At 44.8% G+C, this 27360-nt stretch overlaps 1 protein-coding gene across 11 annotated transcripts in view; it reads left to right on the forward strand.

Annotated features, from left to right (window-relative positions):
* Positions 1 to 27212, forward strand: part of FAM222B (family with sequence similarity 222 member B) — a 36716-nt gene extending 9504 nt beyond the window's left edge. The window contains exons 1-3 of one of the 11 annotated variants that reach the window (XM_030472509.1): positions 684 to 7321; positions 16895 to 17022; positions 23255 to 27212. In XM_030472509.1, coding sequence (XP_030328369.1) covers positions 16941 to 17022; positions 23255 to 24840 — 1668 coding nt within the window. In that variant the 5' untranslated portion in view covers positions 684 to 7321; positions 16895 to 16940 and the 3' untranslated portion in view covers positions 24841 to 27212. Of the gene's footprint in view, positions 1 to 683; positions 7322 to 7613 lie in introns of those variants that run through there. The other 10 variants (XM_030472505.1, XM_030472507.1, XM_030472510.1 and 7 more) reach the window with 10 other exon arrangements.
* Positions 27213 to 27360: the final 148 nt, after the last annotated feature.

Here is a 27360-nt window from a genome sequence, read left to right on the forward strand (position 1 = left end):
GTGAGGGGAGATGGGGTTCTCCAGCTAAATGTGTGCAACAAGAGCATGGTGTGTCCCTCAGGAGAGCTGACCTGACTGGTACCTACTGGAAAATGCCAGGAGTTGAATACCAATTTTAGGAGGACTTCAGTAAATATTAATTTAGGTGATTTAGGGTATTTTTAATTGCTGTTTTCTCTAGGAGCTGATAAAGGGGAGTTATGCTGGAGATGGAGGGTTTGTACCCAGCCACCCAACTGTGGTTACCATGGTTGATGTTCTGCAGCCTCCAAAACAGTAAACTTGAAACAGGAAGGTCTGCTCTGTGAGCTGATGCTATCTTTCTCATTAAGATAGATTCTGGGAAAGTAAGCTGCATTCCTTACCTCTTGCAAACCTTTTTAATTGTTTTTTCTCACAACCTTTGCCTGGTCTTATCACATCAGTAATTGTTGCATCATACTTGCTTTATTCTCTGTACTGAGAAGTCAGATAATTGCTTTATACCTTTTAATGGGAAGTGTTTGGGAAGCCTGTTACCTCTGAGATGCAGATGAGCAGTGCAGCAGCTATTGCAGCACTTGCATTTCTCTTCCTTTTCTGCAGTTCCATAGGCAGCAAGTAGGAAAAAGGAGGCACAAGTGGCCAGCACCTCGTCTAGAATTGAGCAGCAGCCATGAAGTTACTCAGTGCTTTAGACTCCAGCATAAAAGTAAATCTACCAGCTCTGATGTGCCTGTGTACATCTCATCTGCGGCAATATTCAGCCAGACTTTCCTTATGAAGTAGTATTGTAGGGTATTAATTATTCATAGTCAGTTTAATTCTTCTTTCTTGCATATTTAATTGTAATAGCATGCTGTATGTCACAGTGATTTCCCCGAAGAACTGTACACCAAAGGAAAACCATTCAGGTAGAGAGTCTTAAATATGTCCGTGCTAATCTTTGTTGTTTAATCTTGGAGCAGAGCAGGATATCATCAGATGTTTCTTGCAGGGAAACAATTATGCAAAATCATGATTTCGCTTAACCTTTTCAGCTTAACTCTTCAAGCTGGATAGCTGGCTTGATTTTCCCTGATGACGTTTACTTGCTCATTTAATGAGGGGAAAAAACACTTAATGGGAGGGAGGACATGACTTTTGTTTTCTCCTCTGAAGAGGGGAACCTCTATCAAAGACGTTGGAAGTGCCAATCGATTCCTTCCAGAAGATGAAGGAAGGGAATAAGATTTTTATTGAGTTCTTTGCAGTGATCAGAATAGCAATGCCAAGTGCTTGTGTGATTAAGATTTTATTTTTTAACAACTAGGATGGGCTCTTAGTGCTCCGTGTGACAAGATATTGGAGGCACAGGAACCGCAAATGCATTTGCAATTTGATTTGCATCGTCCTCGTTCTAGAGCTGCTCCAGGCTCGTATGGGACTTGGTGAAACCGAATCCCTCGTGTTTGGAGGGCAGGATTGTTCTCTGAGATTTCCTGTAGGAGTTTAAACTTCTGAAAAATCTGTTTACAATGTGTCTGAACCAGAGGATAGAGGACACAGTAGAGACTGTTATCTGTTTACTGCTCAGATAAGGAGGTGGAATAGATTGCTGGCCTGTTTCTGAACTCTGCTTAATGAATGGTTGCTAGGCAAATTGCATCTCAATCAGCTTAATCCTCAAGATGTCATTTACAGGTCTGCTCTTTGTGAGGGCCAGAACCGTGTGCTTTCAAACTGCACAGGCCAGAAATTGCTAGCAAAGCAGCTTAGAATAGCTTGCTCAAAAATTCAGTGTACATGTATTGCTGAGCTGCCCAATTTCAAGTGCCTGTTGTCGCATGGCCGTGCGCTAGATGAGACGTTTGGCGATAGACAGGAGGCAGCAGCATCCGTAGCACCGTTCCTGGATCCGCACAGCACACACACACATCATAACGTTCTGGCACTGGATGAACGTGGAAGAAAACGTTTCTAAATGGGGACTGCACTGCTGACGTGAGGAAAGGTATTTCTGTTTTGGCTGAGTTTGCTCAGAGCTGGGTGGGATTTCGGGGTGTAGACGTGGGGCATGATTAACTTTGGCAAACAGGTGAAAATAGGAGGTGGTGTTACCCGGCACGGGGCTGGCCTCGGTGAGGGATCTCTGATGGGGAGAGGGCTGGTTGTATGAGGGCTTCAGCCTGCCTCTGAACTGGTGGACTTTCTCCTGCAGCATCAGGAGAGAGGCAGTTAATTGCATATGCTGGTATGTGTGTTGCCCACGTATATTAGGCTCGTGATTTAGTCCAAAGGAAAGAGTTTCCCAACACAGTTAAGCTTTAACAGTCTCTTTCTAAAGAAAGATAATGAGATACTCGTTTTTATTAGTTTTCCATGACAGAGATTAATCATGTTGCAGGCAGAGAGCATTGTTCTTTGCATGGCTACACCTTCCTATCCTCTGAAATTCATCCTCTACCAATGCTGTGTGTCCTGACACTGTAAATGCAAACTGGAAAAGATCGGACTTGTTGAATGCTGAAACCATTTAGAACTGCTTATGGTCACCGTGTGCTGATATGAAACGTGCTTCACGTGGCATGGTTATTTAAAGTGGAGGTGAAGGCATAGTCTGAACTTTGCAGTGCTTGCATGGTTTGGATGCGTGCGGCTTTTGTGTTAGTAAAAAATACTGTTAGAATTTTAGGAAAAGCTGTTATTAGGATATCGAGAGCCTCTCCAAATAAAGCATAAATAAAATATTCCACCTTAGTCACCAGCATAAATGACGGTGGTGCTTGCATCTTGACGCTGTAAATGGGAAGAGGACTGTTGAACAGAAGACTTTGTGATCAGAGAGTGCTTTTCATGCAAATGAAGATTTTATTACATGCTGCTGAATCAGGGGCTTGTGTAGCAAGAACAGCACAGAAGTGATAAGATCACTCTGTCAGAGCTTGAAATTTTGCCCAGCGTGTCTTTCAGATCGCTGAAACGGGCAAGAAACCTTCTTGTTAAGGGCACAGCAGTGACTGATATAATATTTGGGGGGCAGAGCTTTTTCTTCATGGTACAGTCTGTCTTCAGTGACCTGCCACGTGTCCACAGCCCTGATGTCAAAGCAATGAGGAACTGCAACCTGTAGGTGACCCTGTGAGGCAGCAGAGTCAGGAAAGCTCTGGTTCCTGATGGGATCCCAGTGCTGCTCTTGCTCAGATGGGCACAGAATCTCCTCTCTGCTGCAAGCTGGGAGCCCTTAGCATCGATCAGAGCAGAGTTGTCCATCCCTTTGGCTGCCATAGCCTGTGTTGCCTGTTTCCCAGTCATGCCAAGTGTTTTGCCGTGGAGGGCACCCATCCAGGACCAGCTCTCTTGGTTTTCCTGTTGTATTTGTTAGCTGGTATCATCTTCCCAATGTCCTCCTTTCATGGATAGAACCGGCTTGGTTTACTGATGGTTCTTGGTGCCAACAAGCAAATGGATATGTGTAGTGGAATAGGCATCTAAATCTTCCCCTGCAGATGGGTAGCGTTCAGCATCCTGATGTGACCTTGGTAAAAGTTCTCTGGCGTGTTACTTTCCCTCTTTATTTATCTCTCCTCCTGTGTAGCAGCTTTCTTTACATCTGAGCTATTGGAAATCTGTCTTCTCTTCCTCTCTCCAGAGACACTGTCAGCCTAACACCCAAGCTACTTAGATTGACGCCTGAATATTCTGCTTTTGCACAATCAGGAGGCATTCAGTGAAGTAGCGAGAGGAGAAGAAAGTTGAAGATTTAGGACTGACATTTTTAGACACTTTTCAGTCCATGATTTTGAATAGTCTCGGGGAGGAAGGTCAAAAGATTCCTTTACATGGGATGCCCCCATATGTGTGTGTTGAACATCCATCAAAGCATATAGCACAGCCATCAGATTGCAACGTGGGGCTGTTCATACTTCAAATTCTCATCTGAAGAGTCTAGGAACAAAATCTAATCCTGCACATTCCTGGAGAGTTTCGGAGCAGCAGGATGGAACCTTTCCCCTGTTTTTTCTCATGCAAATGATGGGAAGGATTATTCAGTGTTTGAAATCTGGTTTATACTGGCTTCTGAATTTCATTTAAAATAAACATCTGGAGGGCTTTTTGATCTCCTGTGCAAGGCTGCTGTCTGCCTCACTTGTTAAAGTGACTTGTGCTTAATTTTCAGTGAAAGGCAAAGGCCTCGATCCTTTCAGGCCCAGAGGCCATCTAAATGGTTCACCTTCTGCAGTTAGGAATTTCCAGGAGCACACAGCCTATCCTGCAGGTATCTTAAATCCTTGCTTTTGGGCAGTGTGGCAGCGATAGGTATCTCATTGTCCTGTGTTGCTACTTGGATCTGCAAGGCTGCTACCTGTAGTGCAATCTGTACTTCTGCAAAGCCTCATTCTCCCGGTGCTGAGCACATATCCGAGTGGATGCTCTGTTAGAGAATGACATTCTTGTCCCTTTGCAGCTTGCAGTCCAAAGCCCTCCTCCGGAAGATTGCCGCTGTTTGCCTTTATCCCGCAGACAGATCAGTGGAGCAGCATCCCACAGGGAGTAATCAGTTATTTATTCAAATAGCCATTAAGTTTGGAGTATGTTTTCTGTTATTTGACAGGAGCTCACTCCTCTGCTCTTCGCTGGAGACTGAAAATGTGTGCCCATGGCGAGAGCGCTGGGTATGCGCTTCCTCTGTCTTTCTGGCTTTGAAATGGGTTCCTGTTGCTCTTTGGCAGATCCTGAAGCAGCCGTCTGTGGAAGCAGCGTATTCAGAGCGAGAGTGACTTTATTTCTTTGTTTTCTCTCTTTATTTATGTCTCTATAGGATCAGCTGGTCCCACATTATGTGTGAAGTAGTTAAATTTTAACCTGCATCTGTAGGATGTGATTTCTCCCCCTTCTCCTCCAGTCCCTTTGATCAAATCAAATACAAATGCAGCGCTTTCATTTCTAGTTTTGTACTTTCAAAGACAATCTCTTGACATGCTCTAGCAGTCTGGACCCGAGTCTTTTTCTTTTTCCTTAGTCCAAAGGCACACTGTGTCTTGCGCCTTTCTCTGTATCAGCAGTTGCAATCTGCATTGGCTTTTATCTGCATCAAAAGACAAATGGAAGAGAGCAAGACACTGCAGGAATGGGAAACAGACTTACATGTGCAATGGGAATATGTAATCCTTAGGTTCAGTCTGCCACATGGAGTACAGACCAGTTCCTACATTGGAAATCTGGAGCCTACACTCCCAGAAATGTGAGGTTAGATTTTAGGCTTTGAAGGCTGGTTAATCCCACATAAATTTTCCTGTGATGTCAACCCTTTCCTTCTAAATGTTGGTTGGTTTGGGGGTTTTTTTGCATATGTCAACTATACAAAGCAACGCAATTTGAGAAATGAGCTTTCAAACACTCTGTAAGCACTTTATTTTTGTCCGCTTTGTGAGCAGCTGAACACATGTCCAGGCTGAAAGACACTGAGCTGCTGCATCCCAGCAGGGAGACAGCTCCTGGCCACGCAGAGCTTGGAACTTTCTCCAGTATCCTGCAAAAACATTCCTAATCTCCATCCTGGAGAGCACATCTGCACATCTCCTGCTTGACTGCATCCCCAGGGAAAGGATCCCAGCTAAGCCATGTTAAATCATACCCAGTTTCTCAGCGAGATGAGATGGTTGCTTCATCCCGATGACGATCCGCACCGTGCCTGATGGTGTTGGTAATGTCACAGTACGTGGTACCTCTTCAGAGTGGTAGTGCTTAAAGCAAAGTGTGTTTCTCTCTGCATTAAGGAGTCAGATTCAGCTATTCAAAGCAAGTTGATAAATTGCTTTTCATTAAGTGTCTGAGCGCCAAGGGGTTCAGTGTGTGTTCCAAGGAAGAAAATACATTAATTACAGCTTCTGCGGAGCATTTATCAATCACACAGTTATAAACGGTGCTAATGCAGTTAATTGAAGGTAGAAAAATTTACCTTTTGAATTTGGTGACTATAGCAATCCCATGGTTGGAAAGACAAATTGCCTGGAAGTTAAAATCAAGCAATACTTTGGGGATTGCCTGAGTAACCGTGTCTCACGCGGTGTTCGCAGGGGCTGTGCTGCCTTTTAGTGCGAGATGCACTGTGGAGGTCAGGGCTGTTACAGCGCAGGTTATCAGGAGCTCAGCATTCATGTGGGTGGGTTTGTGCTGTGTTTGCTGTTGGGCTGTGGTAGCAGCATTTGTTCTCTTCTTGCCCACGCAGCCAGGTTGTGTTTTCCATGCACAGGGATGTCTCACTGACTGTAGTACAGTTACAGCTGCCTCTTGTGTCCTGTCTGTACAAGTTACGTATATCTGTGTGTCTGGTGTTGGTTTGTTTTGGGTTTTCTTAAGCAAAAGGCAAGAGCAGAGGAGGACGGATGGACAGAAGCAAACTGAAGTCTCCTGCTCACCTGTAGTCAGTAAAACTTACTGTGGAAAATAGAAACCTTTTGCGTATATCGGATACAGGTGATGTGTTTGCAGCATCTGAAGGAATCAGGTGAGATCCCACTGAAGTGTTTTATCAGGTCTGCAGACAAAAATCTCTGGTGCTTGTAGTGCACAGAGGTTTTGAGAACATCTTGCACATTCCTGTTGCATTCCCTGTGGCTGTTTTGAACTGCCAGCACTGCAGCTGGCTGGGTTTCATGCTTCTCAGGAAAGCACTGAGAACAGCAGAGACTTTTTATAGTAGCTCACAATTAATGTATTTCTTTTCTTCTGTTGAGTTGTTATGAGATGGCCATTTGAGTTTCTTGGAAGATTGATAAGGACACACTAGCTCTGTGTCAGGACAAGCCAGGAGGACACCAGCACCTCGTTTGGAAGGCTGACAGGAAAACACCATCCCAGTGTCTGGTCCAGCTCTTTGGTATTCACCCAACAGCTTGTATTTTCTGCTGGTGAGGGTTTGGTACTTGCGTTGCAGCTTCTGTTTGAGGTTCTTAGAATGCTTTTCATCTTTACAGTAGGCTGCACAATATCTCTTAAGTACAAAAGAAGGTCTTATCTTGCTCTTACAAATAGTAAAATGTGTATCTAAGAGCTGATGTGTCCATGGTCCAGCAGGAAGCTCTGGCACCGTGTGCAGTTAGGCAGAGCTCTCCAGTTTTGTATCTTCAATACAAATCTGCTGTGCATTTCTCCACTTGCTTTGTAAATAGGCTGTTAAAATTTCACCATAGGTGGGACCTTAATTCAGTATCCAAAGAGCTAAATACTAAACCCAAGCAAGTGTCAGTGTGATTGGACAGGTCAAAGTGGTACACACACATAACCAGTGCACACTGAAGTCCATCCCCCGTGAGCTGCCCGCCTGTGTTCACACAGCACCAGCCCTCCTGCCCTGCAAGTGAGTCACTTCTTACTTTTTTAACTAATATGCAAGTTCAGTTTTTTGTTTTGTATGAAGTCTCATTCATTTTGAATTATCTTCTTTGCAAATATTCCTCATTTTCAAGTGAACCTATCTTTGAAACGGGACTCGAAGTGTGTTTTTCAATATCTATCAAAGATCTGGTTTGCTGTTTGGGTGTTGCATAGAGATGAAATTTGTTCAAAGCTAGCTCTGAAAAAATATGTGGTTTTTTAATAATCAGCTTGTAATAAAGAGGGGAAGATGGCTCCTTCCTTACTCAGGGAACTGTCATAATCTGTGACTTCTAATGATATTTTAGAAGGAAAAACTGTCATCCTTGTGTCATGTGCAGCCACAAGGATTTCTGTAAGTCACGATTAAGACTTTAATTCTGGGCTTTTACAGCGTAAGTGTGGAACGAGAGAAGATAATGGTGATCTGTGCAAAGCAGCCACTAGAGAGGGAACTGTTTCATGTTTCCTTTCCCCTTTGCCTAGGCAGCTGTTTGCTGCACTTAAGAAAAGCTTCCTTTTCAGATCTGGGAAGGCGAGAAAGTCGAGAGGGAGGAATTCTGGCCGAGAGCAGCATGAGGAAGCTCACAGCTCTGGCATGTCCTTTGTGGCAAAGTAAAGCCCAGAATTACAACCTCCTGCTTCTCCCAGACATCGAACACGTAGGAAAGCTGCACATAACGCCAGTGCAGCGCAGGCTCTTGCTGAGGATGTTGAGGTTACAACTGCAGCCTCTCTGCTATGGGAAAGGGGTCAATGTGTATTTTGGTTTCTTATCACTTGCAGGCAGAAGGAAGTTGCATATGAGGATGGAGAATGTCTGTTGGTGGGAATGTGTGGTGCCTCCATTGGGGCATGCATTAGCAGCATCCTGTAGGTTGGTAGTCGCCAGGCTGTGCCGGGTTGGATGGAAGTCGTCTCAGCTATCCTTAATACCATCATGTTCACGTGAAAACATGCACACTCCTATCTGTAAGTCTGTTCTGTATTTTATAGTAGCTGCTGTGCTATTCTAGGTGCTGCGGGAGCATGTAGGAAGAAGTTGGGTTTAGTTTGCCCTGAGGTTAATGGATACTTCGGAGGAAGGAATGTATGTTTGCACCTCTCAGTATCTTGTTGCAGAAAATGGTATCTTCTATGGACGTTAAGTGATGGGTAGGGAGTCTGGTTTGCGTTTTGAAAATACAAATGTAAGGCTAATACTCTGGGCAAGTTATGATTTTGATGACAATGTGTATTTACCTGGCCTCTGCTCTTAACTGCTGCAGTTCAAGTGCAGCATCCTTTGCTCCCTCTCCTAAACCACCATGCAGAATTATGCACTGTGAAACGCAACTAAGATACATCCCAGACTGTTTCTTCGTCCCTGTTTCCCACCAGTGCAACATTAAAAACTTGGAGTTGGAAGTTACCATATAAAAGGAGAAAAGAAAATTAATTAAAGGTCAGAGTTGCTTTAGTGTAGTGAAAATTCAGATACAAAGTTATTCAAATCAGTTTTAACTTCAGGCAGGTGGATTTTCCTATTTCTTGCATATGTTCCCATGGTAAAAGCAATATCTCATCTGTCTCATAGCTGACCACTAGCATATGTGTTTCAAGCACAGCCAGAAAATACTCCTTTGAAGCTTTGGCCAGGCCCTGCAATCGTCCTGACTTGTCTTTTCTACATCTTTCCTTCACCTTTAGAAGCAGCCTGCAACACCTGGCAAGACCTGCTTAGTGCCTGTGTTGTCTGTCGGCTCCTGCCACACTGCAGAATACAGAGTTAAATCTAAAAATAGGCTTAAAAAGAGGTGAGGGCTTTGAGCAAAGTAAAGTAAGCCACTGATTTGGGTCATGAAAGGGAATTGATGTCACTGGTTCTCTGTTGCAGCTTTCTTGAGCGAAGAAGGTCTGTTCTGAGCGGTGAAAATGCGGAGGAGCCATAGTGAGCAAATGGCACTCAGGGCAGGGAAAGGTGGTTTGCTTCCAGTTCTCCCCAGGAGATCGCCTGGACCATGACTTTGTGAGCCTGACGTGAGAAGTCAAGGTGGTATTGAATGCTCCACAAGTTCATTTATCTTCATGGTCTTCTTCAGAGGCAGAAAACTGTCACTCACTGCTGTCCTTTTAACAAGGAGCAACCGTGGCATCAGGTGATTAAATGCTTCATCCCAGACTATGTCAGGAACCTGTGGTGAGCTGGATACATCCCTCAATCTCTTCTGTCATAGACTAGCCCATAATCAGGAGACCAGTCTTCTAACATAAATCTGGTCAAAAATAACCGTAAGCCTCTGTAAAAGGAGTTATGTGCAATTTTTGCCCATTTCAGAGTGGTTATGTGGCTTCGGTAATGTTTGTTAAGTGCTTTGATATGCTTTGGTGAAGGGCAGAGTGTTAATAATTAAAATTGGAAGGAAGTTCTAAAGTAGTATGTGGGGATGACGACTGCTTTCTGGTCTGTTAGTTAACAAAAACGCAAAACATAAATGCACAAATCAGCAGGAATTCAGTTTAATTCTCCCTTCCCCCAGCCACCTGCATGGGCTGAGGAGAGAAAGCAGCTAATTGTCTGCTCTGCTGAGGAGATGAAAGAAGCTGGTCCTACAACAGGAAAGGCTATTGAACTGCATGAAGGTGGTAAATTATCAGCACAGAAAACCGTTCGAGTTGGTATCTTTATGTGCTCGAAAAGCACATTATTTATACTGCTCTTTGCAGCGCCAGGGAGCTGATGAAACCAGCATCTCGTGACATGAATCTTATGTTTCAGTCCATGTAATTAAAGAGGTCAGTAAAACTGAAACTTGTTTTTGAAGCTCTGCGCCTGCTTTGGGGAGCGTCGCAGGGTGTGTTGGGTGAGGACGGGCCCTCTTAATGGCTTTATCTTGGCCCAGCTAAAGAGCTGTTTGCAGAACTGCTGCGATTTGCTGTAAAAGCAGCCTCCTGTTTGTCCATTTTACTGCTAGCAGTTCCATTTGCAGAGTGCAGGCAGGAGCAGGCTGCTTGCCAGCAACAGCTTCATTCAGATTAGGGCTTTAGTTCAATTATGTCCAATTAACTTTTATTGCAGATAGCAGTGATAATTACTTGCGAGTCAATTTTTTGGCTGTGGTTATCCCAAGGCTAAAGTCTGAGCTTGATGGATTTTAATAACTGAAGTGACGTATCGCTTTTCCTCTTTTCTTTTTCCCTTCTTCTTTAGGCCTCAATTAGATGAAAGGTCAGAAGCTATGTAAAAATCCATCTTACGATTAAAGCCAACTGTTCTCCTCTTCAGCAGATGCGTAGGACTGTGTTTTAAAACAATCTCTTGGGGCTGACCTAAAAAAAAACAACCCCAGGCTTTTTAAACTCTAAGATCATAACCTTGAGCTTGCTGCTGCTTTATCCGAAGAGGGAATTTGATGGAGCTGATGCCACATGTGGCACTACCTGGAGCCGCCGCCTCGGCTTTTGTTACTGCACTACATCCTGTTCAAAATTGCTCACCTCGAAGCCTTTAGTGGTAGCCCTTGGGCATGAGGAGTGTGATATGAACAATATTCCATTTTAAGTGCTGTTGCCCCAAAGCTTCTTCATTTCTTTCCTTGTTGAGCACTACCATTGCAGCTCAGGGAGGGGAGCAGAGCTGTGCTGCAGCACCCCACAGGCATTTAAATTCCCTCTGCCTTCCCCTCCAAACTGTTTAATTTTGTTGCCTGAGTAACATTATAAATGGAGGTCAGCCTGAAAGCTGAAATGGTTTACAAGCGAAATCACAGTTAATTAAACTGCAAGAAGCCAAAATTGATTTTGATGGAAACTCCAGCAAAGGTCCACCTGAATGCAGAAAGCCAAGAGGTCCTGTGCTGGCAGATGCTGACAGTGCATTCTGCTTGTCACAGAAGGCGACTTTCTATTGTTCACTCTTCCTATTTGTTTCTCCCCAAGTACACTCGGTGCTATTGTGATTTATTGCCATCTCAAAAGACTACCTCTCTGCACATTATTTTGCAGTTTCCCATTTACAAAACATTAAAGAGGATGTGATACCAGCCCGTGATGAATACAGGGCTAGTTTGGTAATTTTGCTCCAGGAAACAGAAAGATTTATCTCTGGCTCTTCAGCAATCCTGGGAAAGGGCCATTCTGGGAAGTGCCCAAGAATAAAGGGGGAGTTTTAAAGCAGGAAGCCTGTGGGATCTGTCAAGCGAGGCATGGCTGGCTGGAAGGAGTCATTGAACACTGAGGTTGGCCGGGGGGGGTTCAGCATCTACAGGTCACACAAACAACTTTTTGAACCCCCTAGATTTTAGGTTACCTCAGAAGAAGGAAAAGGAATGAGTCTCACTTGGTTTTGAGCAGCTTGCCAGGGGGTAAATGAGACACTGAGTTTCCCTTGGAGCATGAAAATTGGCCCGGATTCAATTATGTTTCCTGGCAAGCTCTAACAGACATTTGTACCAAAGCAACTTCACAACCTAGAGTTAGTTTTGGTTTTTGTTTGCAGCATTTATGTTATGCTGAACTTGGAACGTGCCACATGCGCTGTAAATCCCACCAGCGGTTATGGAACTTCACGGGACTACCCTTGGGAATAAGGAGAAGCAAAGTGTATCAACCAGCTCCAAGTGCTTAACAACCCCCACATGGCTTATGGGACCCCAGGGTGCTGGAAACTTGGAATAGTTTGGAGCTTTTCTTTTGTGTGGAGGTGGCTGCTCCTGCTTCCTCCCGGCCCCAGGCTTTGTCAACAAGCCTGGCAGTTAATCGTGGAATTTCAAACATGCATGTTTACTTTCAGGTCCTAACTTTAGACTTCACCAGCTTGCTTTCGTCTCAACCAGCTCAGCTTCCCATATTTCACCGGTCCGTGGTGGTTTATGGGGAGTGTTTCCTTTGTGTGCTTACTCTGTAAGGCCTCTTGGGAGCTTCTGAGACTGGCGTAGCTAAGAACGTGGCAATAGTTCTGCACATGTAGTCTGTTTATATAATGATAAAGCTGTGTTAGAGTGTTAGAAGTTTCCTAGTAGTACCTGGTTGCTCTACGCCTAGGTTTTACTCTAGCTTGTAAAAGTACCCCCTGGCCTGGGGAGCACTGGCTCTGGCAGAAGCAATGCTAAACATTGAATATCAGGCAGAAAATACCTCTTTTTAGTCCAGAAAGGCAGTATCATGGTAAGTTTTACTGTAACTGATTCTTAGCTCTACAGGGAGAGTGTCCCTGGGCAGTGGGTGGAGGTGAGTTCTCCATCCTATCTTGGTGGTGACAGGACTTACTCTGAAAACCAGTGCATGGGACACTGCTGCCTGGACCCTAATATGCAGGTAAGGCTGAACATAACAGTCATTGTGGGGGTGTGACAGTGACCCCCAAATCCCAAGCACTGCACATGCCTCTTAACATGCTTTGATTTGATGATTAATAAATCTTAGGAGGAAAAAAAACCCCTTCTGTTCATTTGTCTAAACCTGCTAACTGTTTCATAGAGCATCCTGCAGTACGTGAACTGTTAAAATTCTATCCTGCAGCCAAATTAGATTAAAATCACTTCAAAGCAGCATATTTATTTATTTATTCCATCTAATGATTGTTTTCCTCCAGAAATCTGCTTTATGTATAGGTTCAAGACAGAGCTCGTTGTGCTGTGTTTGGCAGTATTCAAAATCAGTTTAAAATACAATTTGAGAACTTTAAAGGTGAGGGTTTCACAGCTGCCACATCTTGCTGGGTGCCAAAGCCTGCTGGTCTTGCTTTCCAGTTTGCAGCTGACTGGTTTACTGAGCCTGGTACAGTGCAAAACCCCTTTGGTTTCTGATTCCCTGCATCCATTCCAGCTCCCCCAGTAACATCCACCCGTCCTCGGAGGGACTGGGGCAGCAGCCCCACGAGGAGCTTTGCAGGTGCTGGTGCCCACACAAGTTGCTGCTGTGGAGCCAAGTTTGCTAGTGAGAGGTCCTGACGTGCCAAGTTCAGTTTATCTCCTACTCTGGACTGCTTAGAAGCAATAAAGCCAAGCAGGAGGGGATGATGGGCCAAGCTGCCTTCATGTCAGCACCCCTGTTGGCCTGAGACTGTGAGTATCAACTGTTTGAGACGACCATTAATGCTCACCTTAATCCCAAACATAGTCCATGGAGGGAGCTTCAGTTTATGTTATCTGGGTGGTGTGTTGGAGTTATCTGTTCTAGCTCGTGCTGAACATGAGCCAGTAGCAGTCAGCTGCTGAGTATCTCAAAGGGAATATATGTTAAATAATTTCTTACCAAAAAAAATGAATGGGCTTGTTTGTAAAGATATTTCAAATACTGAGATCTTGATTTTGAAAAACACATTAATTTCACAGAGAACAAGAATTGGAGCAGGGTTTTAATTATGGGATTCAGTGATGGAGTTAGGGTCAGCACTTCTGTAGCGGTCTGGATTTCTACTTTTAATGCTCAGCAGTGACCTAGATGGCATCGATTTGATTATTGCAAATCAAGCTAAAAGAATGATACTATGCTTCTGCTTAAAATTATAAGTCTGGTATTTCCTTTAAAATGATTATTGCCACCCCAGTCCTTATGATCCTTTGGTTTCACCTAAAATGATTATCTGCCTGCAGGAACAACTTGCCTTTATAACCCTCTCTAAAACATTACTCTCTGTATTGGAGCTAAAGCTCCTGTAAATACATGTTTTGACCTTCAAGGAAATACTTCTGTCTTATCACAGAAGCCCAGCTATTCCGAGTTGAATGCTGTGGCCACTCTTCAATCACTTGTTCTCTCTCCTAATGTGCCATTATCGTGTTTATTGCTGTGTATGTGGTGCTGAGCCTCTCAGCAAGAGGCTAACTCCAAGAGCCACAGTGTTGAGGCTGTAATGAACGTTAATGACGGAGCAGGTGAGCAAACCCAACACGGATCTTGCTGTCAGAAATGCTGCTTATTCAGTCAAAGAGCACGTTGAGTGCAGTGCTGTTTCCCCCTGTTGGGGCTGCACGTAAACTTGTCATCAGTTAAGTAGTGTTGTAGACACCGAGCTCCTTTGCTCGTGCAGGGGTGGGAAGTAATCCTGGGCTGGCATCGAGATGTTACTGAAGTAAAAGGTAGATGTTTAGGTGAGTATGAATATTAGGTGAGTATTAGGGAATGGCGTGACCTGATGGTTTTCTGACTGCAGTGAAGGCTCTTAATTTTGTTTGTCTGCTTTTCACTGAAAAATAGGCCTTGTTTTTGCCAGTCTTCTGAAGTTGATGAAATGAGGCAAAAAGGAAAATAGAATGACTGTTTTTTCTTGCTGACTGTGAGTGTTTCTGTTGCTTACTCAGGTAAAGCTCTGGCAACATGCAGTGCTTTTGTCTTCTGATTAAAAAGGAGCTGGCTTCTCGTTTTGTCTTTTCGGTCGTGCTGGGCATGATTTGGGACAAGAAACTGCTGCCCACAGGCTGTTTGCAGAGTTTCACTGAACATTGCATACTTAGAGTCACGAATGAATCTCATCTTTAAAGGCTGAGCAACTTTCCCATTTCTAAAGCAATTCCTTCAAGATGTGGATGTGACAGGTCTTCAGTCATCTTTTCTGAGCACCTTCTGAAAGACTCCAAGAACTCCACCTCTTACAGAGGATAAGAGCAAAGTCTGGGTTTAGATTTATCTTACAAGGTTTTACAGCTACATATATTCAACTTGCGGTAATGGAGATCGTTACTATCTCCTAGGAATGAAATGGAGAATGATGTAAACATGTTGGTGGTTGAGCTGTCGACCCCGCAGCTTGGTGAGGTTGTGTGTTTGTTTCTCACAGCCCTGAGTCACTGTTACTCTGAGTGGGAAGGGTGAATGGGCAATAGCTTGGAGTTGTCAAACTGACATTCAGTGCCCAAACCTATTTTGAATTGTTAGTCTCAGTGGCACCCAGCGGGCTCACTTAGCAACACTCAGCTTTTGAGAGCACTCATACAGTGAAGATGCAGAAGTTCTCATAAATTAATGTTTGTATGAGGTTTTGTAGGCCGTTGGTTTAATCAACCTTTGCATGTTGAAGCAAGGATGTAAACGTGGAGCTAATGAATTCTACACAGCGAGTAATTGCTGTGCTACAAAAAAGCTTTAAGTCCGTGCTGTTTGCTGCACTGGTGCAAGTATTCCTTGGGCTGTCTGACTTGTGGTGGTGGTCTGAGGTTGAGTTTCAAATTAAAGTTAATCAAATCAAATTAAAACATCCCTGTAGAGAAATCTGCTTTTGGAGCTTTCTGGAGCATGAAGGTGGTGGGACTGTCCAGGACACAGCATTGACTTTGCCACATCAGGTGTCATCCAAAGGGTTCACGTCCTTTGTGCAGTCCTCAGCAGCGTGACTCTTTCAGAAGTGGCCTCTGTGGCTTCTCACATCAGTCTCGAGCTTTCTGATTCTCCTCTTTTGGTCTTTGAATGCCCCCCCCCAGTTGCTTGAATTGGAGTTTGTGAAACAGTAACTGAAATTAAATCAGTCTATAACTTTTGAAGCTTTCAACTCTTGCTGTATTTTGGGGGTCATATAACAAACCCCAAGGCCTTTCTAGCTGTTCCTCAGGTGTTTTGGCAAAAGTACTCCCTTGTGGAGCAGCACCAACGCTTGTGGAGATCTGGGCAAGGAAGAGAAGTCAATTGATTTCTCCAGTTTGGCTCAGCCACCCTGTTTCCCAGAGCTTTCTAAAGTGCTTGTGGCCGGCTGTGGCTTGCCCCAGTAGCTGTGGCAGAGGGGATTTGGGCAGGGCCTTAGACCAGGTGGCCTCTAGAGACTGTGTTCCCCCTTAAATATCTCTCCATAATTCTAGTAAAGTTGGGGGACTTTGAGCCTGAGTGAGGTTTGTTGCTGAGACCCCCCCTCTTTGTACATCGATGATGGGATTTGAGGGCAGCTGTGCAGTGTTTCTGTATAAAAGAGCTTCAGTGCTCTGTGCATTTGTTTTGAGGTTTGATTTCCTAAATGCTGAACCTCTGCAGCAGAGGCTGGTGGCACCTCTGCAGCTCCTTTGTGCAGGAGGCACGTCTCGCTGTTTGTCTAACCCGGGTTAGCGAGTCTCCTATGAAATGAAGGAAGTTGTAGCCATTCATCTTCCAGCCTAATGGACCACAGAAATTACAAGCTGTAGCATGCAGCTTAATCTTGCCACGAGGCAGAGTGCTGCATACTTTGCCTTCAATTTATGCATGCCATGCCTTTTTATTAAATGTAAAAGAGCAGTTGACAGGATTTCTCCAGAGGACTTGCTTTGGCTACGCTTGGTAGATAGCCAGCACATTTCAATACAGTGCAAATGAATGATGGTGGTTTCTGTACCATCCTTAACAACCACCTTTGAAATCTGAGGATGGAGTTATGGGTTATCCTCTGTGTGTCAAGCAGCAGAGGAGAGTGAGACAGCTATTTTAGTTTTAACCCTGCAGATGATCCACTTCTTGAAGTATGCCTGTTGCCATTACGAGATGCAGGAAGGGCCGGAGCAGCGGTTGCACATCTGTGCTTGGTCAGGCCTTCACCCAGGGATGGCTCTTTGCCACTTTCTTTTCTCTGTTCCTCCTTGTATTATAACTTTGAATTGTCTCTCTGTTGTTGCAGTGTGCAGAGGAGTGAATGCCCCATGTTGTGTTAGTGCCTGTCTGCCATGCTGGCCTGTCTGCCAGGACCAGGTGACCTCTCCTTTCAGCTTCTTTCTTACACGCAGATGAACACTGGACTTCAGAAATGTGAGTGACGTTTTGTCTGCAGGATGTGGTTAACTGTTAAATCTGGCTCTGGTACAGCTCTGACATAAACATTTAGGATACAGTGGAAAAACTATTTAATGTTAGAGTCTTTCTTTTGTTATGCCTTCAAGGCATCCATCAATAATGGCTCTGAGAAATGGCTGTGGAGGTTCATGTGTGTGCTGCAAGTTCTCCCCCCCTTTCCTGGCTTTATAAAGGTTAATTTTAACCACAGCAAGTTGAAATGCAAGTGAGGTTTCTGTGAGATTCGTGCCTCTTTGCTGAAAACATTTTGTGCTAAAAGTGTGCCAGCTGACTTGCTTCTTCACACAGCTTTTTCCTGACTCTTTTTCACTTCCAGTAGTTTAATTACTCGTAGAAACCAATGAAAGTTGGATCAGGCTAATGCAAACCTTTTGAGGTCAGCAGCTCTGTTGTTCTACATACCTGGGGCATATACTGCAAATATTAGTGATCTAGCCCAAATTACTAAAGTTCAAAGTTTCCGTCTTCTTTCTGATGTCTCTTTGGTGCCTCTGAAAAGATGTCTGCAGAGTTCTCTGAGAATTCTTTTTTGATACCTCCAGTCATTTTTTTGAAGGGTGTACTAGTGTTTTTAAGAACAACTTATGCTTGGGAATGTAAGGTCACTGGCTAGAGATTTGTGTTAAATCTTACCCTGTCTCTCCTCTTTGTCACTGAAGTTGCACATTGATTGTTCAGCTGAAATTGCAGAAATACCAAGGTTTCGACATAAGATTCTGTGTACTTGGTTCTTAGGGCTGTGACCTGGCCCTCCTGTTTGAAACGTGCATTGGGAGATCTCTGTACCCTCAGTTTGCTGATGGACTCGTTGCTCTTTAAAACCAAGTAGTTTACAGTCCAGTTGTAACCAAATTGTTAGTATGTTAAGGCTTGTGATGGAAATAGGTAAGATAATATCGCAATTAAGGTGGACATGCTCAAAGTCCTCATCCTGCCAGAAGTGAATGACGCTGTTCACGTACACACGTGTGCTCTCTCTCAGCACTTGCATAGCATTTATGCCAACTCCACAGGCTTGGTAATTGTAATGACACTTCCAGCAATAGTAAAAATCTTTATTCATGAAAGGACTTCCTTAGGTGGCATGAAGCTGGGCACCCCTCCTTTCTCTTTCCCATCTCCAGTTCGAGCTTTGCTGACCGATGCTTATTCAAAAGGTAGGCTCTTGTGGTGAGAATGTGCTGAGGTCCTTGCATCACGTGGCGGTTCTTTGGTGGATCAGAAAGCTTAGTTCTGAAAGCAAATTGTTCAGTATCATGTGAGAGTAACTGTGCATAAATCAGGTATTTGCTAATTACACCTTTACAAGGCAACATGCTGATACGTGGGCAGTTTCTTAACCTGATGGTACCTGATGCTGTTTCTGAGAACTGCTTATCCCCGTGCTGAAAGCATCTCTGTATCCTGCTTCGGGAAGAGCCCCGGGTACTGCATTTAGAAGAATTGAGGGCATAAAGTAGCTGGCAGGCAGTGGGAATGCTCGGCTGCTCCAGTTTGTTCTGATTTATATGGAAAATGAAACTGCTTTTACAGACCTTGCTCACCCCTGCTGCAGATGTGTGTAAGATTAATTGGTGCATTTCTCTCCGTACTGTTTATGCACAAACAGTCTAGCCCCTGGCCAAAGGAGAGCTGACTTAATGAGCATTTTTAATGAACAGTGACTTGTGACTTCGGGGGGTTGGAAGTGGGCTTTAATAATAATGCTATTGCTTTTACAAAAGGCACAGAACTCCACATGATAACCTTTATTCAGATTTACAGTGTTTGTATTAATAATTTTTAAGTGTAGTTTTCCAGATCAGACTTTTTATTAATGCTTCAAAATCCACATTAGCTCAATTATCTTTTTTTTTTTTCTCTTCACTTTCAAATAAGAGGCTTTTTTCTTAAAGCTGGTCTGTGCAGTAGGAGTTTTGAAGATTAATATGCACATATTTTTTCCTTTCAAACCGATCACTACAGGACTTCCAATTCCACTATTTTACTTTGAATTCCAGCCTGCATCACAGGAAGGGCTCCGCCTGAAATTCATCCTTATCCACGCAGGGGATTTCTCAGTGACTCCAGTATAAATGTGACCAGTCAATCAGGATACTCAAGACTGTTTGGGCAGTTTCTGCAGTTGCTGTTGCATATAGAGACAGTGGTGCAAGGTCTGAGTAAGAAAGGGTGATTTTTACAGCAGTGGTGCAAAGTCAAGGTGAAAGGTGCTTGTTGGAGAGCTCTTGTTGAGGGGGACAGGATGGATGGACAGAAAAGAGCAGGTTGGGACTGAAGCTGGGTTCATCACCAAAATAGAGTCCTTTCTAGGGGCGAGGGCTCTTTCTGTAAAGCCTGTAGCAACTGAGATTTTTATTCAGAAGATGGGTACAGCTGGTTTTGGCTCATCCCAGCATGGATGTTCTCATTAGGGTAGGAATCCTGAAGGCCTGTTTGTATGTTGTTTAATGTTAATGAAGATTTAACCATGGGCAGTTTTAGAAGCAGTGGGTTTTAAAGCCTTCATGTGAAATGCACTTAAAAGATGTTACGTTGGTGCTGAGGTGAGGCAGAGAAATCTCATTTCATGATAAAAATAGCTCCAGCGGTGAGACGCGCACAGGGCTGTGACCAGATGAGTTGGTTGCCACGGGATTAGCAGGAGTGTGAACTTGCAGCTCACCAATTTACTGGGGTAATTGCTCACATGCCCAGCTTTACCTTACAGTACACATGAAATAATTACTTTCCAACAAGAGTATTCTGCCTGGCATTTACCATTAGGTAGCTTTGTGGAGCTCATCCCTTTGTTTTCTTAATGTAGCTTCTTATCTGCCATCCGCCTCATCATTTTATGGCCTGAATTCTTGCACGTGAATGATGAACATATTCTAATACCAGCATTTCCTTTTGGTCTGTTCTAGCTGGTTTTCCATTCACTTACTTACCAGTCCTACTTGATCTTTACTGGTTTGTAGGGTATTTGTAGGGGAAACTCAGGCTGTTGCTCATCCCGTAATGCCTTTCTCCTAATTTTTTGCTGCCTTAATAATTACAGTCATTGGATCTTGCCTATGGAACTACTAGCAAAGCACATTTTAAGCAGCACATTGGGACACTCAGAAATACATCACCTTCAGGCCTGAGTAGAATGACTGAGTTAGTTCATAGTAAAAGGAGCATAATCTCAGCTGTACGCAAAATGGGCACTGTTGGAGATGATGAATGGGTTTTAAAAGATGGTTTGCCATTTGGTAGGATGCCAAACTTGATGTTAGTGCGTCATTTAAGTTTAACTGAGGGGTTATTTTCTCTCATCAGAGGAAGGAGTACTTCCAGATTTGGGATTACAGATGTGTTGCAACTGATAGCTGCAGCCTGTTCAGACACTGATGTTTTAGCTGCTTTCTAAAAGCTTCCATCGTAGTTCGTATAACAGAAGAATAGATCCTTGGGTAAGAGAATATTTAGTGTATCTGTTTATTGTTTATCTTTACCACCTAATTTGCTGATATGACTATAGAGATGTAAACCAGGCTGAGAAATTTTGACGGGGAAGGTGTCTTAAAGTATCTGCTTAATTTTTCATCTGAAAATAAAGCTTTATGTGACAATGCCGCGAGCATAACATAAACCGTTACACAGATAGATGTGGATTCCTTTGTCTGGTGTCAGTGGCTCTTCTCTGATGGTGAGTTGCAAGGGTCATCTCTTGGGGAAGAAACAGAACTTTATGAGCATGGACAATGCTAAGAATAAAAGGTTGGGAGTTCATGAAGGCTTTGGCTTTGAGGAAAGGTAAACGCCATTCCGAGGCTCATCTCTCCGTTGGGAGCTCACTCCAAAGGACAAATATAAACCATCTGCCTGCAGCGACAGGTACAGGGATATGAAGAGAGGGGACGTTCAGGTTGACATCAAATGAGCATTTCCTTTGATGAAGAGAAAGGGTGGTGAATGCTGGTGTTCGGACAGTACAGGGAGTAAGAGTACAACTGGTGCTGTGGTACGTGCTGCGCCAGAGCCGCAGGACAACCTGCTCGCAAAGCTTCTCATGTCACAAAAGATACTTCTAATATTTCTATAATTATCCTTTCTTTGGGTATCCATTTTCTGACCCTTAACTTTCTGAAAGTGAGTGCTCTTAGAGCAGTGCCACTCTCCCTCACCTGTGATGACTGGAAGCTGCAGGATGCAGAGAGAAATGCCTGGTACTCATGTATTCAGGAGTCTTTTGGAGGCAATCGCTTAAAAGAAGCAGAGGTGGAATGGCCCGACTCTGCTTGGAGTATAATTATAGCAAGAGAGGCACAAGCATTTCCCTACGTGTCTAAAGTTCTTTCCAGAAGCAGTTGGAGCTTGTGGGCAAGGTAGGTATCAGGTAAATCAGAGTAATCCCATGCCTCTGTCTCCAAGTCTTTTGTCTGTGTCTGGGCAGTAGCTTCTCCTCAATCTTATGAGGAAATCATGTAAGATTGCTGTGTGATATGAGGATGCTGTCCTTAGCAAGGTGCCATGCTGAAGAAATAATTGCGTGCCATAAAATAATGCATGTGGAGCCTCCTTCCATTTGCTGAATTTGGACTGACAAGGGCTTCCTAATGGACAAAAAGACACTCAAAGTGCTTTCATATGTCAGCATCTAGAAGAGAACTCAGATGTAAATGGAGGCTTGAGCTGAAGGGCTTCGGATGTGTGCTGGGCTTCCATGGCAAGGTTTTGGTAGCGGGGGGGCTACAAGGGTAGCTTCCGGGTGAAGCTTCTAGAAGCTTTCCCTATGCCTCATGGAGCCAAGAGGGACCTGCTGCTGGGCAAGGCCAAGCCCATCAGTGATGGTGGCAGCACCTCTGGGATAATGTATTTAAGAAGAAGGGGGGGAAACTGCAGAACTGCAGCCAGAGAGGAGTGAGAATATGTGGGATAAACAGCTCTGCAGACACTGAGGTCAGTGCAGAAGGAGGCAGGATGTGCTCCAGTCGCTGGAGTAGAGATTCCCCTACAGCTTGTGGTGAGGACCATGGTGAGGCAGGCTGTGCCCTGCAGCCATGGAGGTCCATGGTGGAGCAGAGATCTACCTGCAGCCCATGGAGGACTCAACACCAGAGCAGGGGGATGCCCAAAGGAGGCTGTGACCCTGTGGGAAGCCCACACTGGAGCAGGTTTGCTGCAGGATTCATGTCCTCATGGGCAACCCGCTCTGGAGCAGCCTTTTCCTGAAGGACTGCACCCCGTGGAAGGGATCCACATGGAGCAGTTCATGCAGAACTGGAGCCTATGTGAAGGACTCATGTTGGAGAAGCTCATGGAGGACTGTCCCCCGTGGGAGGGACCCCAACACTGGAGCAGTGAGGAGTGTGAGGTGTCATTCCCTGAGGAGGAAGGAGCGGCAGAGACAACGTGTGATGAACTGACCACAACCCCTCTTCCCCTGCGCCACTGGGTAGGAGGAGGTAGAGAAAATCAGGAGTGAAGTTGGGCCTGGAGCAAGGTGGGGGGATTGGGGGGAAGATTTAGCTTTTATTTCTCATTTTCCTACTCTGATTTGATCCGTAATAAACTAATTTCCCCGAGTCGAGTCAGTTTTGCCTGTGATGTTAACTGCTGAGTGATCCCTCCCTTCCTTATCTCAACCCAGGAGCCTTTCATTCTATTTTCTCTCCCCTGTCCAGCTGAGGAAGGGAGTGATGGAGCAGCTTTGGTGGGCACCTGGAGTCCAACCCAGCACAGTAGGGTTCCCACCTCAGCGTTATATGGGTTTAATGTTTAATTCATAACTTTCTGATTTCCAATGACATGGTAAAGATACTGAGAATGGCTTGAAGAGCCATGGGGGAGGCAGCCTTAAATTAAGAGACTAGAAACTAGGCCACTACCACAAACTGTAAGAAGTATTTCAGGCTGGAGACAACCCAATGTTCATAGCACGTTACCTGTTTTTGTCCAACTGTAAACATACTCTGATGAAAACAGTTTTTGTTTTGCTCCCATAGGCAGGTCTTGCCTTAAGCTGAACTGGGGCTTGTGTTGGTCACCAGGTAATAAAGGGAATGAGGCATCTGGTACATGACCCGCTGGTCTGGGAAGATGAGGTTCTTGCCTCTTGATTCCTTGGAGATTTTTCTACTCTTGTTGTGCAACTGTCTTGCCCTGGGCTTGATCGTTTGCTTACCAGGATATGTATTGATGATTTTCCTTTTCTCCACAGGGGACACTACACAGAAAATGAGATCTGCACAGTATCCTACCCCAGCAGAATTGGATGCTTATGCTAAGAAGGTCGCCAACAACCCACTGACTATAAAAATCTTTCCAAACAGTGTCAAGGTTCCCCAGAGGAAACACATACGCCGTACTGTGAACGGACTTGATACTTCGGGCCAGAGGTACAGTCCTTACCCATCTCAGGCCACCACCAAAACAGGCCTCCTGGCGATAGTCAAATCTCCAGCAAAAGGAATTATCAAAGACTTTGACGGGACACGCACGCGTCTGCTGCCGGAAGCGATGATGAATCCCCCTTCCACCCCTTACGTTGCACCTAGCACTTTAACCCACCCCCAGGCGCTTGCTCGCCAGCAGGCTCTCCAGCATGCACAGACTTTGCAGCACCCCCAGAGTATCCCGCAGCCACAGACTTTGCAGCACCCTCAGGGTATACCCCAGCCACAAAGCTTACCGCACCCTCAGGGGATCCCGCAGCCGCAGGCGCTGCCGCACCCTCAGAACATGCAGCAGCCTCAGGGCTTGCAGCATCCTCAGACCATGGCACACCAGACTCTGCAGCACCCCCCAAATCCTTTGCTGCAGCCGGGTTTACATGGAAGCAGAAAGATGCCGGATGCAGACGCGCCGCCGAATGTGACCGTGTCTACCTCAACCATTCCCCTCTCTATGGCTGCCACCCTGCAGCAGAACCAGCCACCGGACCTGAGCAGCATTGTGCACCAGATTAACCAGTTCTGCCAGGCCAGAGCTGGCATTAGCACTACCTCAGTGTGTGAGGGACAGATTGCAAACCCCAGCCCTATAAGTCGCAACCTGCTTATCAATGCAAGTACCAGGGTATCTACTCACAATGTCCCTACACCCATGCCTTCCTGTGTAGTTAACCCTGTAGATCATGCTGCTGCTGCTATTCCTCCTGCCTCTGTTAATGTGCCCATGGTGAATATTAACAGGGTGCCGCCCGCGTACCAGAACGAAATCAAATCGGTTGCGTGGAACCAGCACCAGCTTGCACATCTGCAGCAAATGTGTGGGGATGCTGCTGGGCCTGCTGGACTCGCAGGGAAGCACCCTCAGAGAGAGATCACAGGGCAGAGCTTCCCTGTCAAAACTTCAAACTACCCTCAAGAACTGTGCATGGGCCAGTCCTTCAGCTTGAAGCCCCCCATCGAGAAGCCTACACCTTCTCCACCTGTGAACGGGTTGCAGGGACCTTTGCCATATACCAATGGGCACTATTTCCAGCCCATCTGGAATAACATTCTGCCCACACCCAACAGTGACAGCTCTGGGTCCCAGGACCTCGCCATGCCTTTCCACGGGGGACAGCCAGCAGGAGCACCGCTAGATTGTGCAGGAGGACCTCATTACAGAGCTGGAGCTGGCCCATCCAGCCAGAATAATGTGATGCAGACCATGGATTACCTAAGTGGGGACTTCCAGCAGTCCTGCTTCAGAGATCAGAGCATGGCCGTGCTGGGAAAAGTCCATCGGCCCCCCATGAACCGAGCACCTGAACCAACCGATAGTCGAAATCTTCATATTCAACACCCAGGGTATAGATAGGCTGCAGTCACTTTCACAGACAAAAGAAAAAATAGAGGTTTAGTCTTAATTTTAATTAATAAGCAAGGCATTTTTAACTTGCAAACTTGTGTGATCATTATAGTAACCATCGGAAGACGACATACTGTATATTTAAAAGCTTTGCTTACGTGTTACCTATCTCCTTTCTGTATCAGATATTTAACATGCCTTTTGTGTCAGAGGATTTCATTACACTACTTCACGCCGCAGCCCTTTCCTCACCACAGAACTCCCCCCTTTTGTGCAGCTTCTGCCTTCTGCTTAGCAGCTCCTTGCTGGACTGATGTTGAGTTGCTGCAGGGTTTCGCCAGCTCCGTCAAGAGCGAGGTAGCGTAGCTGCTTAAATTTCCATCTCCATTTCCTCTGAAGATTAAGAGCAACAGGATTTGTCAGGAAGCAGGGCTTATTTTCGACTCGAAAGCCCATTTCATTAATGCATTAAACACTGACCATTTGCACTGTCTAGAGGCCTGTTTAATTGAAAAAGAAGCCTACGTTTGAAACAAGCTAGCTACGGGGATGTATTCGGGCATTAATATAGGAAGAAGCTTTTCAGCTCTTCCTTGCCCACCTTTATCATTTTAGACTTTGTCCAAAGTCAAAAGTCTCTGGCAGGTATTTCTGACACTTCTTTCTTTTGCAGACAGGGTATGGAGGAGGGGGGAATGGTGGGTTTAGGAGGCAGCAGAGCTGCCATAGGTAGCTGCCTTTTCTCTGCATCGTATTTCCCTTCCCCACTCCCTTCTTGCCTAAGAGCTAGCTTTGTCTGAACCCCTCGCTGCTAGGAGTCTGGCTGTCCTGATGTGAAGGGAATCCAGACCCACTGACAACTCCAAAAAGGGTTCAGCTTTTTGGTAGCTAAAATGAATTTCAGGGTGAGGAGACAATAACCAATGCTCAAGGCAGTGTGGCATGGTCCCATTGCTGCGAAGCTCCGCTCATGAGCCACCATGGGGACCAATGGTCCCGTATTCCTCTCCTTCAGAACACCACAGCAGGTTTAACAGAACAATTCCTCTCCCTGGGGATTAGCAAAGCTCTTTCTAACATCCCTTTATCCCAGGGTCTCGGTGCCTAACTCCTCTTGTTCCTTTCCCACATCACTTCCAGCAGCTAGTCGAGTTGGTGACCGTAGGACACTTAACTATCGAGTAACCTCAGCATCTTGTTCTCCTCAGCGTTACCACAACACACCTTTTCCTTTCTAACAGCCGGATTTCTTGTAAGTAGAAAATTCCTCATCTCTATTAATGAGACTAATACTTGAACATAATGATCACAATCAAGTTTGGAAATTAAAAAAAGAGAAAAAAAAAGAAAAAAATTAATAAAAAAGCAAATGCATTGATTCTTTATATGTACACTGGCTAAAAACTATTGCTCTACACTGTAACTTTTAAGTGTAATATTTCTGTATGAATGTCGCCTGGTAGTGTGGGTTTGAGTAGCATTGTGTATGGGTGAACCCACTTGGCCTCTGCCATCCACTGGCCTCCCTCACAGCCCTTGGAAACAAACAAAGCCTTAAGTATTTGCTCCTCGAACTTTTCCTTCACGAGCATGGTTTCAAAGAAAAAAAAAATCTTAAAAGACATCATACAAAAGTTAAAAACACACATAAAAGAAAAAAAAAAGAACAAAAAAAAAAAGAAGAAGTAACCAGTTTTGAAGTGGCGTCCTAGTTGGCTAGAGATTCTTTACAAGTTTTTTGGTAAATGGAGAAATTAGGAGACATTTCTTTGTATTTTTTTTTTAAGTTAGACGTGTAGTCCTGGGCTGTAACAACTATTTAGGTTTCCAAGCTTAGCAGAGTACGTTTCCTGACTCCTTGCGTAAGTTAGTACACTTATGGCATTATTTAAATCCCTTGAAGTGTACTCTAAACCGTTCTTTAGTGGGAACTCTTTTAGCAAAGTGAAGCAATTTGACTAAAGACGGATTAAATTATGTGTTGGCTTGTGTTGCCTTATATTTAAAAAGAGAAAAGGAAGACTTGCCTGATTGTGTTATGCCAAATGATAGCAACATGAAGTCCTAATTTATTGTTTATAATCGTATTCCTGCAGTCTTTGTGAAAACTGGTAAATATACATCTATGAAAGAACTAAAACCCCTGAGGCTTTTCATGCAATATTTTTCTCAATACATGATAGTGGAAGCCAAGGTTTGAGCCTGAAGCTGCTCCCCTTACGGTCTCCCCGCCGTGTCCCCCCATCCTACCCCTCCTAAACCGATCTAGGGCTGTGCGATGACTTTAACCTGCTGAGTTAGTTCTGCTACCTGAATCCTTTCCTTTTTACTAAATAAACTACTGGCGTCTCCTCTGTTCAGTAGCCTGCTGCAAATCTCAACCCAGACTGTTATTAAAAGCTGATTTTTTCTGCCTCCTGCTCTTCTCCTGTGAGAGAGAGACCGAGTGGAGTCCCGTGTCGTGCTGTTTGTGGAAGTGGTTTCGAGGCCTGGGAGGTGTTTGGGATTGTTCTGCAGGGGCAGGCGCAG

Source organism: Strigops habroptila (assembly GCF_004027225.2).
Source record: "Strigops habroptila isolate Jane chromosome 13 unlocalized genomic scaffold, bStrHab1.2.pri S16, whole genome shotgun sequence".
NCBI classification, from domain to species: domain Eukaryota; kingdom Metazoa; phylum Chordata; class Aves; order Psittaciformes; family Psittacidae; genus Strigops; species Strigops habroptila.